This window comes from Dipodomys spectabilis, unplaced genomic scaffold (assembly GCF_019054845.1).
Source record: "Dipodomys spectabilis isolate Male_0828 unplaced genomic scaffold, ASM1905484v1 ptg000385l, whole genome shotgun sequence".
Classification (NCBI taxonomy): domain Eukaryota; kingdom Metazoa; phylum Chordata; class Mammalia; order Rodentia; family Heteromyidae; genus Dipodomys; species Dipodomys spectabilis.
This window is the reverse complement of record NW_024871062.1, coordinates 249,267-261,212: the sequence shown is the minus strand read 5'-3', so window position 1 is coordinate 261,212 and position 11,946 is coordinate 249,267. Positions and strand designations below refer to the sequence as shown.

At 44.6% G+C, this 11,946-nt stretch overlaps 1 protein-coding gene across 2 annotated transcripts in view; it reads right to left on the bottom strand.

The window, feature by feature from the left end:
• The window catches only part of Ankle2 (ankyrin repeat and LEM domain containing 2), a 31,388-nt gene that overhangs the window by 8,271 nt on the left and 11,171 nt on the right, over positions 1-11,946 (bottom strand). For both annotated transcript variants that reach the window (XM_042667254.1, XM_042667253.1), the window contains exons 6-9: positions 10,691-10,813; positions 8,055-8,121; positions 3,630-3,802; positions 41-147 (exon numbers count right to left, since the gene is read on the bottom strand). In XM_042667254.1, coding sequence (XP_042523188.1) covers positions 41-147; positions 3,630-3,802; positions 8,055-8,121; positions 10,691-10,813 — 470 coding nt within the window. The remainder of the gene's footprint in view (positions 1-40; positions 148-3,629; positions 3,803-8,054; positions 8,122-10,690; positions 10,814-11,946) is intronic.

Genomic DNA, 11,946 nt, shown 5'->3' with positions numbered 1-11,946 from the left:
GCACTGAAGCCCATGTGCTCTTAGCACATCATATAAGTACCTCCCTACTCTCTCAGTGCCCCGTTCTGCATCAGACTTCCTGACACTGTGGAAGAAGCCTGCTTTCTCTCGAGGTGGAGTTTTCCAGAGTTTGCGAAAATCTTCAGCCTGGGAGAAAAAGGAAAAATTTCAGGTTATGTTGTACCTTGTTGTAGCTCACCTGGGTCTCAGAACTATCAGTACCACAGACTCAAAGGCTGTTTCCCTGCAACTTTAACAGACCACAAAGCTCTGTAGCCAAGAGAGGCAGCATGACCAAACTCAGCACTGTGCTTGAAGTGGGGAAGGGGTTCTTTGCTTCACTATTCTAAATTGTGAACATCAAATCTGGCCTAGGAAAGACAGAATGAATCTTTACTTGACAGCAAGACATCATCGAGCCACTTGCTCCCAAAGGCACAGATGCACTGCTTCCCATAACACAGAAAACAGATGATGCTCAAGGTTAGTGCTCTACCACTTGAGCCACAGCTCTATTTCTGGCTTTCTTTGTGTGTGTGTGATTAACTGGAGATAAGAGTCTCATAGATTTTCCTGCCTGGGCAAGCTTCAAACTGTGATCCTAAGATCTCAGCCTTCTGAGTAGATAGCATTACAGGCAGGAGCCACAGGTATCCGGCCTTATCTTTTTTTTTTTTTTTTGCCAGCCCTGGAATTTGAACTTAGGGAGCCTGAGCGTTGTCCCTAAAGCTCTCTGTGCTCACGGCTAACATTATACCACTTGAGCCACAGCACTGCTTCTGGCCTTTTCTGAGTAGTTTATTGAAGTGTCCCAAGGACGTTTCTACCTGGCTGGCTTCCAACTGTGATCTGAGGATCTCAAGCCTCCAGAGTTGCTAGAATTTTAGGAGTAAGCCACTGGTGGCGCCTGGCTCATCTTTTTGTTTTTGGTTGGTCATGAGGCTTGAACTCTGGGCCACTTCAGGTTTTCTGATGGTTTATTGGAGATAGGAGTCTCATGAGCTTTCCTGCCGGGGCTGGCTTTGAACCATGAGCCTCAGATCTCAGCCTCATGAGTAGGTAGGATTACAGGTGTGAGCCACCAACCCCCAGCTTTCATCTAATCTTTTTTTTTTTTTTGGTCTCCTGGGGCTTGAATTCTGGGCTTAGGTGCTGTCCCTGCACTCTTCAAGGCAAGTGCTCTACTGCTTTAGCCACAGTGCCACTTCCAGTTCTCTAGTGGTTTATTGAAGAGTCTCATGGATTTTCCTGCTTGGGCTGGCTTTGAACCATGATCTTCAGATCTCAGCCTCCTGAGTAGCTAGGATTACAGGCCACCAGCGCCCTGCTCATCTAATCTTAAACATATAATTTGGAGATCCTTTTTTTTTGCCAGTCCTGGGCTTGAACTCAGAGCCCTGAGCTCTGTCCTTGAGCTTCTTTTATTCAAGGTTAGTGTTCTATCACTTAAGCCACAGCTCCCCTTCCAGCTTTTTCTGAGTAGTTTTTTGGAGATAAAGTGTCTCATGGACTTTTCTTTGTGTTTTTTTTTTTTTGGGTCCGGTCGTGGGGCCTGAACTCTGGGCCTGGGCGCTGTCCCTCAGGCTCTTCAGCTCAAGGCTAGCGCTCTACCACTTGAGCCACAGCACCACTTCCAGCTTTTTTCTTTTTGCTTATGTGGTGCTGAGGAATCGAACCCAGGGCCTCAGGCATGCAAGGCAAGCGCTCTACCACTGAGCCACCTTCCCAGCCCCTCTCATGGACTTTTCTGCCTGGGCTAGCTTCAAACTGCAATCTCAGATCTCAACCTCTTGAGTAGCTAGGATCATAGGCGTGAGCCACCAGTGCTTGGCACTGGAGACATTTTTATAGTTGTAAGTAACTATTTAGAAAGCCAGTTATTTTTAATTTTTGTGTGTTTTGCTTTTTTATTTGGTGGGCAAGTATTCTACTGCTAAGCCAAGCCCTCAACACATTTTTGCATTGGTCATTTTTGAGACAGGGTCTCAATCCCCATGCTGGTGCATGCTCCCTCTACTTTAGGCTTGTCCAGGCTGGGATGACAGCTGTGCAGTGTCTGCTCAGCTACAGTTCAGAGGGCTCTCCTAAACTTTTCTGCCTAGCCTGTTCTCAAACAATGATCTTGCTGGTCTCAGCCTCCCAAATGGCTGGAATTACAGGTGCAAAAGCTTAGGAATGAGTATCATAATGATCTCCCTATCCCAGGCTCCCGATGACAGATGTGCCCCATCATGCCTGGAAAACTCTACCATTTGAGTCAAAGCTATACTTCCAGCTTTTTGGTAATCAGAGAGTCTTGGACTTTCCTTCCTGGATTGGCTTTGAACTGTGATCCTCAGATCTCAGCTTCCTGAGTAGCTAGTGTTATAGGTATGAGCCACTGGCACTGTCAGGTTGTTTGATTCTGGTCTTGAAAGCAGTGCTGGGATTTTAACTCAAGGCTTCATCTTCCATGACTTAAGCCACACACTTCCAGGACTTTTCTTCTATTTTTCAGACATGTTGTCATGTTTTTTTGCCTAGGCCAGCCTGAAATGTGATCATCCTACATATGCCTAGCATAGCTGGGAGTACAGGGGTATACTATGCCCTTCTTTTTAGTCAAGATGGTCTCACTATTTGCTGGAGCTGGCTTCCAACCATGACCATATAGGTCTCTGCCTCCAAACTAGCTGAGATTACAGGTATGAGCTAATATCCTTTTTTTTTCTTTTTAAATCAAGATTTCATAAATGCCATTGAGAAAGAACTGTCAATTGTAAATCTGACATAAAACATGCACAATGTCTGGCCCAGTAACCTCATCATTACAGTTACTAAACTCTCGATGTAAATGGCTGCAGCCTGGATATAAACAGGTTGTAGGAAAAAGAGATGATGCCAAGAGCTCTGACAAATTTGAGAGGAAGTATTGGGAATTGCAAGTGTGGGAAAATTCCATTTGGAAGGTAAGCTTACAAACAAGAGTTATCTCAATCACATGTTAGACTGGCAGGGGGAAAGGAGGGACAGGAAGAATGAGACAAACTGGAGGGGCTGGCCCAGATAAATCCCAGTCTGTTAAGATGTGTGGACTCCCACTACATGCACTCAGGCTAATGAGTTAGTGACGCAGCAAACATTCCAAATCTTTGTTACTACCTCATAGCAGGTGGTTTCAGACAAGAATGACCTTTGTGCTCCATAAAAGTTGGTTTATCCTGGGAGCCAGTAGCTTTTTTCCCCTGTAATCCTAACTACTTAGGAGGCTGAGATCTGAGGACTGTGAATCAAAGTCAGCCCAGAAAATGGAAGTCCATGAGACTCTTTTTTTTGTTTGTGTCAGTCCTGGAGCTTGAACTCAGGGCCTAAGTGCTGTTCCTGAGCTTTTTGTGCTCAAGGCTAGTGCTCTACCACTTGAGCCACAGATCCAGCCCATAAGACTCTTATCTCCAATTAATTAACAAAAAGCCAGAAATGGAGCTACAGCCTTGAGCAAAGAGGCTCAGTGACAGTGCCCAAGCCCTGAGTTCAAGACCCAGAGTCAATAGCAAAAAAAAAAAAAAGCTAGTTTATAATACCAAGCTCAAAATAACAGGATACAGCCCCCAGCACTGAGATTCCAGAAGACTCCTTACCCAACAGCTTACCTTGGATGGACTCAGGGGTCCAACAAATGCCCTCAAAGTCAGCATAGAGTCCTTGGGGCCAGCTCTACAGTAGCTGGCCTGTGAGGCTTCAGCTGTCTGGTCTGAGGACCATAGCTCCCCAATGACAGGCGAGGAAGTGTCTTCTGCTCTTAGAAGTGGCACATAGTAGTGACCTGAGGGAGGAGACACGTGAACACAGGCACCTGATCACGTAGAATAAGTGAGGGTTGGGTGAACAGTGGTAAAAATAATGGTGTAAGGAACCAGGTGGTCAGTTAAACTCTGGGGCAAAGACCACAGCAAAGGCCAGTTTAATTTGGGATACTTTTTTTTTTTTTGTCGGTTGTGGGGCTTGAACTCTGGGCCTGGGCGCTGTCCCTCAGCTCTTCAGCTCAAGGCTAGCACTCTACCACTTGAGCTACAGCGCCACTTCCGGTTTTCTGGTGGTTTATTGGAGATAGGAGTCTCACGGTCTCTCCTGCCCGGGCTGGCTTTGAACCTCGATCCTCAGATCTCAGCCTCCTGAGTAGCTAGGATTACAGGCGTGAGCCACCAGTGCCCGGCTGTGGGATACGTTTTTAGTGAGCCTCACTTCCTCAAGGAAAGGAAGGAGAGCATCAGATACTCTAGGAAGTTGGGGCTCAGAAGATAAAGGCTAAAATTATCAATAGCAAGAACTTAAAGAGTTACAATGAGGTCACATTTCCCTCCGCCTCAGTTCTCCACTCCTGTGGAAGATGGCTTTTCAGGTTCAGCTCCTGAAGGAAAGGCTTGCTGGAATACTGGCTTTTCATGCTAACTCCAGGTGCCTGAAATTTTTAAATCTTAAATGCTTATAATTTTTCCTGTGTGCCAGTCTTGGGGTTTGAACTCAGGACCTGGGCTCTGTCTCTGAATTTTTACTGATCAAGGCCAGTACTCTACCACTTGAGCCACAGCTCTACTTCCAGCTTTTTGATGGTTAATTGAGGATATAAGGCTCGTGGACTTTACTGCCTGGGCTGGCTTTGAAATGGGATCTTCAGATCTGTCTCCTGAGTAACTGGGGTTATAGGTATGAGGCATCAGTGCCCAGCGTATAATAGTTTAACTTTCATTTTTCTTTTTGTTGTTGTTGTTTTTTTGGGTCCATTGAGGGGCCTGAACTCTGGGCCTGGGCGCTGTCCCTCAGGCTCTTCAGCTCAAGGCTAGCGCTCTACCACTTGAGCCACAGCGCCACTTCCAGCTTTTTTCTTTTTGCTTATGTGGTGCTGAGGAATCGAACCCAGGGCCTCAGGCATGCAAGGCAAGTGCTCTACCACTGGGCCACCTTCCCAGCCCTAACTTTCATTTTTCTATTCTATGTTCATTGTAGTGTTTACTGAAAACTGTAACTAGGTTACTACATTTCACATGTCAGTGTCTAACTGGGATATAGCACACATATGGAAAAAATATTACAGGTAGTTGATTCTTTAGTGATATTCATATGCATATTTTTAAACTGCATGACAAATTTAACCAACAATTACTTATCCACATTTACTTTTTTGACATATTCAAGTCCTTTAAGAAAAGTTTTGTCAGTCATGGGGCTTGAACTCAGGGCTGAGCACTGTCCTTGAGCTTCTTTTTTCTTTTTCCTCAAACGCTAGAGCTCTATCACTTTGAGCCACAGCTCCACTTCCAGTTTCTGGTGGTTAATTGGAGGTAAGAATCTCATGGACTTTCCAGCCCTGGCTGGCTTTGCACCACAAACCTCAGATCTCAGCCTCCTGACTAGCTAGGATTACAGGCATGAGGCACTGATGCCAATTAAGGATTTATTTTAGTATATCAGAAAAAAGTAGGGAGAAATGAAAAGAACAAAAGGAGGAAACATTCCTGTTTCACACAGGGAATGTGGGTAAGAACTCTTTGAAAAACTTTTGTGGTTTAAATTTTGTTTTATTTTGGTTGCTGAGGATTGAACTCAAGGCACTGTTTATGCTAAAATATGCTAAACACAGGCTCTACCACTAAACTACACTCAGAGCTCTTAGAAACCGATACCTAAAGGGCTGGGGTGTATGAAGCTACAAAATCGGATCTTTGTTCCCTTGGTGTTTTGGGTTTTTTCTTCAGAACTGGGCTTTGCACTTGCTAGGCAGATGCTACCACTTGAACCATAACTCCAGCCCTCCTGATGTGGTCTTATGCCTGGCTTTTTATTTATTTTATTGTCAGTTTTGGCTCTTCAACTCAGGGCCTAGGCAGTGTCCCTGAGCTCTTTTGCTTAATGCTAGTATTCTACCACTTTGAGCCACAGTGCAACTTCTGGTTTTCTGATGGTTAATTGGAGGTAAGAATCTCAAGAACTTTCCTTTTTAGGCTGGCTGTGAACTTGATCATCAGCTCAGCCTCCTGAGTAGCTAGGACTACAGGCATGAGCCACTAATTCCCCTACAAAATAGACTTTAGGTTTTTTTTGGCAATGGAAATTGAACCCAGGACATTGCCCTTGCTAAGCAAGTGCTTTGCTACTAAGCTACATCTCAACCCAATGTCTGGCTTTTGAAAAATATATTTTAGCCAGGCACTGGTGGCTAACACCTGTAATACTACCTACTCAGGAGGCTGAGATCTGAGGATCACAGTTCAAAGCCAGCCCAGGCAGGAAAGACTGTGAGACTCCTATCTTCAATAAACCACCAGAAAACCAGAAGTGGCGCTGTAGCTAGAAGTGGTAGAGCAGTCGCCTTGAGCTGAAGGACAGCATCCAGGCCCAGAGTTCAAGCCCCATGACCGACAAAAACAAAAAACAAAAAAAAAATAAAAAAACATGGGTGGGGGGGAGGGGGGGAGGCTGGGAAGGGAGGTGAAGGGTAAACAAAGGAGGAGGCTGCAATGCTTGGTAAGAAATGTATGCATTATCCTGCCCATGTAATTGTAACCCCTCTGTACAGTATGTTCTCAAATAAAATAAAATAAAATTTAAAAAAAAAAACAAAAAAACAAATCCCCCCCCCAAAACCACACACACACACACACACACACACACACACACACACACACTCAGGAAGCTGAGATCTGTGGATCATGGTTCAAAGCCCGCCCCAGCAGAAAAGTCCATGAGACTCTTATCTCCAATTAACCACCAGAAAACCAGAAGTGGCACTGTGGTTCAAGTAGTAGAGTGCTCTTCTTGAGCTGATAAGCTCAGGGACAGCATGCCCAGGCCTAGAGTTCAAGCCCTACAACTGACCAAAAAAAAACAAAAAATATTTTATTTTCTCTAATACTGTAGGCATGTTTCTGGTCTGCTAGGTGCAGGCAGTATGCAGCGGTATGAGCAGTGCTACAGCATGTTCTCTGATGTCTAAGACTAGAACCCAACTGAGAAATGCTGAGCCAACAGAACACTGCAGCTGGGCTGGGAAGGTGGCTCAGTGGTAGAGTGCTTTGCCTTGTATGCATGAGGCCCTGGGTTCGATTCCTCAGCACCACATAAACAGAAAAAGGTAGAAGTGGCGCTGTGGCTCAAGTGGTAGAGCTCTAGCCTTGAGTTGAAGAGCTGAGGGACAGTGCCCAGGCCAAGTTCAAACCCCACAACCCTCCTTCCCCCCCCCCCCCACAAAAAAAAAAAATACTGAAGGTGACTCAAACCATGGCTTCCTATAGGACCTTTAGCAAAAAGAGTATGAAAGATACACAGGATTCTGTAGGGCAGAAGTACCATGTGGAGTAGACAAGTGAAGAGACCAAGGGTGGGGGAATACAGTCATAATATTCAGAGTGTGTGTGTGTGTAAATGGAACTAGGTAAATTGAGGGGATGGGTGTGGTTGGGAGAGATGGAGGATGATGATGAAAGAGGTGACACTGGTCAAGATACAGTGTACTAAAATAAAATTAAAAAAAAAAAAGATACAGTGTACTTACAAACTAAAACGATGAAGTGAAATCCCTTTGTTTTTTTCAGACTGGGATATGAACTCAGGATCTTTTGGTTGCTAAGCAGGTGCTCTTAGATGCTGAGCCACACCTCCAGCACTTGAAATCCCTTTATACTACTACTTAAGGATAACAAGTATCACTTTCTAGATCTTAGGGATGGCCAAGTTTTACAGTCACAAACAGGATGGGCCTTATCAGGGTAACACAGAATTGCTGCTAGGTGCCGTGTAGCACTACTGCCTGCAATCCTAGCGACTCAGGAGGCTGAGATCTGAGGATCTCCTTTCAAAGCCAGCCAAGAGACTCTTATCTCCAATCAACCACCAGAAAACCTGAAGTGGAGCTGTGGCTCAAAGTCCTAGCCTTGAGCAAAAAGAGCCCAGGGACAGCACCCAGGGCCTGAGTTCAAGCCACTACTGACAAAAAGAAAAAGAAAAAAAAAATGCTAATAGAAGGCATTTTTCTGTTAGGATGGTGTGAAATTCCACAGATAAATCAGGCACCAACTCACCTTTTAAATATTCTCTAATCTTCTCTTTCAGTTCAACAGGCTGGTTTTTGCTTCTTTCACAGATGACCTAGTTAAGCAAAACAGAATAAGTGAACATTGTAAACTGTAATATTTCAATTATCAATAAAATGGCCTTTGGGGGTTGGGAATGTGGCTTAGTGGTAGAGTGCTGGCCTAGCATGCATGAAGCCCTGAGTTCATCAGTACCACATACACAGAAAAAGCGGGAAGTGGCGCTGTGGCTCAAGTGGTAGAGTGCTAGCCTTGAGCAAAAGTAGCTCAGGGGCAGTGCCCAGGCCCTGAGTTCAAGCCCCAGGACTGGCAAAAAAAAAAGAAAAAAAAGAAAAGAAAAAATAGATGACCTTTAAAATAAGTTGGTGCCTTAATGCTAACGATTTCATAAAGCTCACAAAAGGGAGGAAGGGGGGAAGGAAGGAAGGTTGGTTTAAGGGAACAGGGTAGGAGAACAGACCAGGAAAGGAACAGGTAGTTTTCCTTAAATTTCCTTAAAATTTCACCATCTAGTGTGAGCGTGGGGACATAAGCATAGTTTTCTCAGCTGAAAGAGATGCGCTTCCTGGAAGCTCATCCTCCATATATAAATTTTTGTTGTGGTAGACTTGGGTTGAGATAGAGCTAGAGCTACTACCTCATGTGAAATAAAAGTAATAGTTTTCAACAACTTTTTCTGAGCCCTTATAAAATTGTTAGCAATACAAGTATTTTTGTTAAGCCAAGCAGGTGTTGCTCATGCCCATAATCCTTGCTACTCAGGATGATAAGACCTGAAGGACTGAGGCTCAAAGGTAGCCCAGGAAGAAAAATCAGAGCGATTCTACTTCTAACCAGCCAAATGCTGGATTGGAGGCTTGGCTCAAGTGGTAGAGTATCAGCTGTGAGAAAGAAAGCTGAGCAGGATTGAGGACCCTGAGTTCAAAGAATGAACAGACAAAACATTTTTGTAACAAAAGGAAAATATCCTTCAAAGGAAAGAAAAGACGCAAAATACAAAATTACTAGCTATGGGAGAAATACAATTTTGAATGCAAACTATAGATTTTAAAGTCAGTTGTGAGAAAGTCAAATGCTTAAAAAACGTCAGAGGGTGTAGCGAGCAGTGGTAGACTGCTTGCCTATCATAAGTAAAGCTCTGGCTTCAATCCCTAGCAGTAAAGGGAGAGAGGGTAGAAGGGGAGAGGGCCAGAAGGCGGCCAGAAGAAGGAGGGCGACAGGGAAAGGAGAGAGGGAGAAAGTGAATTCTTTTACTTTTGTTTTATTGTGCTGATACTACAGCTTTAACTCTGAATCTGGGAGCTATTCCTTAGCTTTTTTTTTCCCCTCAAGGGTGATGCTAATACCACTTGAGGCAGTTCCACTCCAGATCTGTACTCATAAATTGGAGATAAAAGTCTCATAGACTTTCCTACCCAGGTTGGCTTGAACTGTGACCCTCAGGTCTCTGCCTCCTGAGAAGCTAGAATTACAGGTGTGATCTAATAATCTCTTTTTCCCCAAATAACATTTTTCATTGAACAAGTAGACAAACCCATACACCGAGTTTAGTCATATATGTGGTAAATAATGGTAATTTCACAGTTGTAGAATTGTTAGTGAATTGTATTTATTTTCAGTCAGCTGTGGGGCTTGAACTTGGAGCCAAGGTGCTATCCTGAGCTCTTCTGCTCCATTTCCAGTTTTTAAGTAGTTAACTGGAGTCTCATGGGGACTTTTCATGAAGGCTGGCTTCAAACCGCAATCTTCAGATCTTAGCCTCCTAAATAGCTAGGATGCATTTTTGTTGTTGTTGTTTTGCCAGATCTGGGGCTTGAACTCAGGGCCTGGGGCACTGTCCCTGAGCTTCTTTCGCTCAAGGATGGCACTTTACCACTTGAGCCAGTGCCACTTTAGGAGCTTATTCTGTGTATGTGGTGCTGAGGAATCGGACCCAGGGCTTCATGTATGTTAGGCAAGTGCTGTACCACTAAGCTACATTCCCAGACCTGGGTTTCATTTTTACTACTGGTTGGTATACTAATAGTATAGTGTTCTCAGCGGTCTTTTTTCCTAGTTTATAAGCACAAGATTTAGCACACCACATTTTGTTCAACTGGTAAAGATGGGGCTGGGAAGGTGGCTCATTGGTAGAGTACTTGCCTCACATGCATGAGGCCCTGGTTTTGATTCCTCAGCACCACATAAACAAACAGAAAAGGCTGGAAGTGGCACTGTGGCTCAAGTGGTAGAGCACTAGCCTTGAGCTGAAGAGCTGAGGGACAGTGCCCAGGCCCAGAGTTTAGGCCCCATGACCAACAACAACAATAACAAAAAGAAAACTGGCAGACTGTGGAAGTACCACTGTAGCTCAAGGTGGTAGTGTGCTAGCCTCGAGCAGAAAGAGCTCAGGGACAGTGCTCAGGCCCCAAGTTCAAGCCCCACCAATAAAAACATTAAACAACTAGCAGACCAGGTCAACTCATTCTGTCATGGTTCTAAACAGACAGGAATCTAAATATGCCTGAAAGCAAATATAACTCATCCTGAGTTAATGGTGACCTCACCATGGCTGTGCGCATAGACTGCAAACTTACATATTTTCATTTACAATAGATACTAACTGCAGTTAAATAACTACTTACATCTTCAGGTGTTTTATCATATTTATTCCTTGGGTTTTTTGCAATCAAGGGATGTGAAGAAAGCACACTGACCACATCAACATTTCCAAATTTACAAGCAAAATGCAATGGGGTATCATAGCCCTGAAAAAGGTGTAAAAGCACAATTGTTTATTCAACTTTGTGAAGTGGTTGCTCTAAGGTGAAAAATCACTATTAAGCAGAACAAATAAAAAGGCCTCTAAACAGAAAGATCATATGATACTGCTAAATTGCAGGATTCCATCTCCTTTTGCAGAAAGATTGCACAGTGTGCTCAGGGTGGGCGTGGCAGGCACTGGAGCAGTGTCGCTTGAGGGGAGGGAGGTCCGAGGGAGGAATGGACATTCTCCTCACCGAGGCCCATTTGGGTATTAGTTAGCACCATTATTAATCTTAGGAAACCAAGAGTTTTCTAGTGACAGCAAAAGATTTATTTATTTTTTAGCCAGTCTAGGGGCTGGAACTCAGTCCATGGACACTGTCCCTGAGCTTCTTTTGCTCCAGGCTAGCACTCTACCACTTGAGCCACATCAACTTTAAGTTGATCTTATCTGGCAATTGTCTGAGCTCTATTACTTCCCTAACAATCCTAAGAGTTCACTGGAATCTCTTACAGCTCTGTAATCTGGAAGAGAAATGGCCTACAGAAGGCTCCTGCCAGCTCATCTCTGGGTCTGACCCTTTCCTGGGTCTCTGCCATGACTAGACACACAATGACACCCTCAACTGGGCAGAGATACAGGTCATCTACACAGCAACATTGGAGGGACAAGGGCATGCTTGTGCCTGGATCTACAAACATGCTCAGGATGAACACAAAGATGGAGATCCTGGGCTTGGAAGGTGGCTCAGTGGTAGAGTGCTTGCCTAGCATGCATGAAGCCCTGGGTTCGATTCCTCTGTACCACATACACAGAAAAGGCCAGAAGTGATGCTGTGGCTCAAGTGGTAGAGCGCTAGCCGTGAGCAAAAGCAGCTCAGGGACAGTGCCCTGGACCTGAGTTCAAGCTCTGGGACTAGAGAGAGAGAGAAAAAAGAAGGAGATCCTGGATCCATGACAGCCAAGAGCCTGTTTTCTGTCTCCTTTCTTTTTCCTCAGTGTCTGGACTTGAACTCGAGGTCTCATGCTCTCCCTCAGCTTTCTTGTTCACAACCAATGCTCCACCAATTGAGCCACACGTCCAATCCCGTCCATCCTTCTGGGCTAATTGGAGATAGTGTCTTAGGGTCTTTTG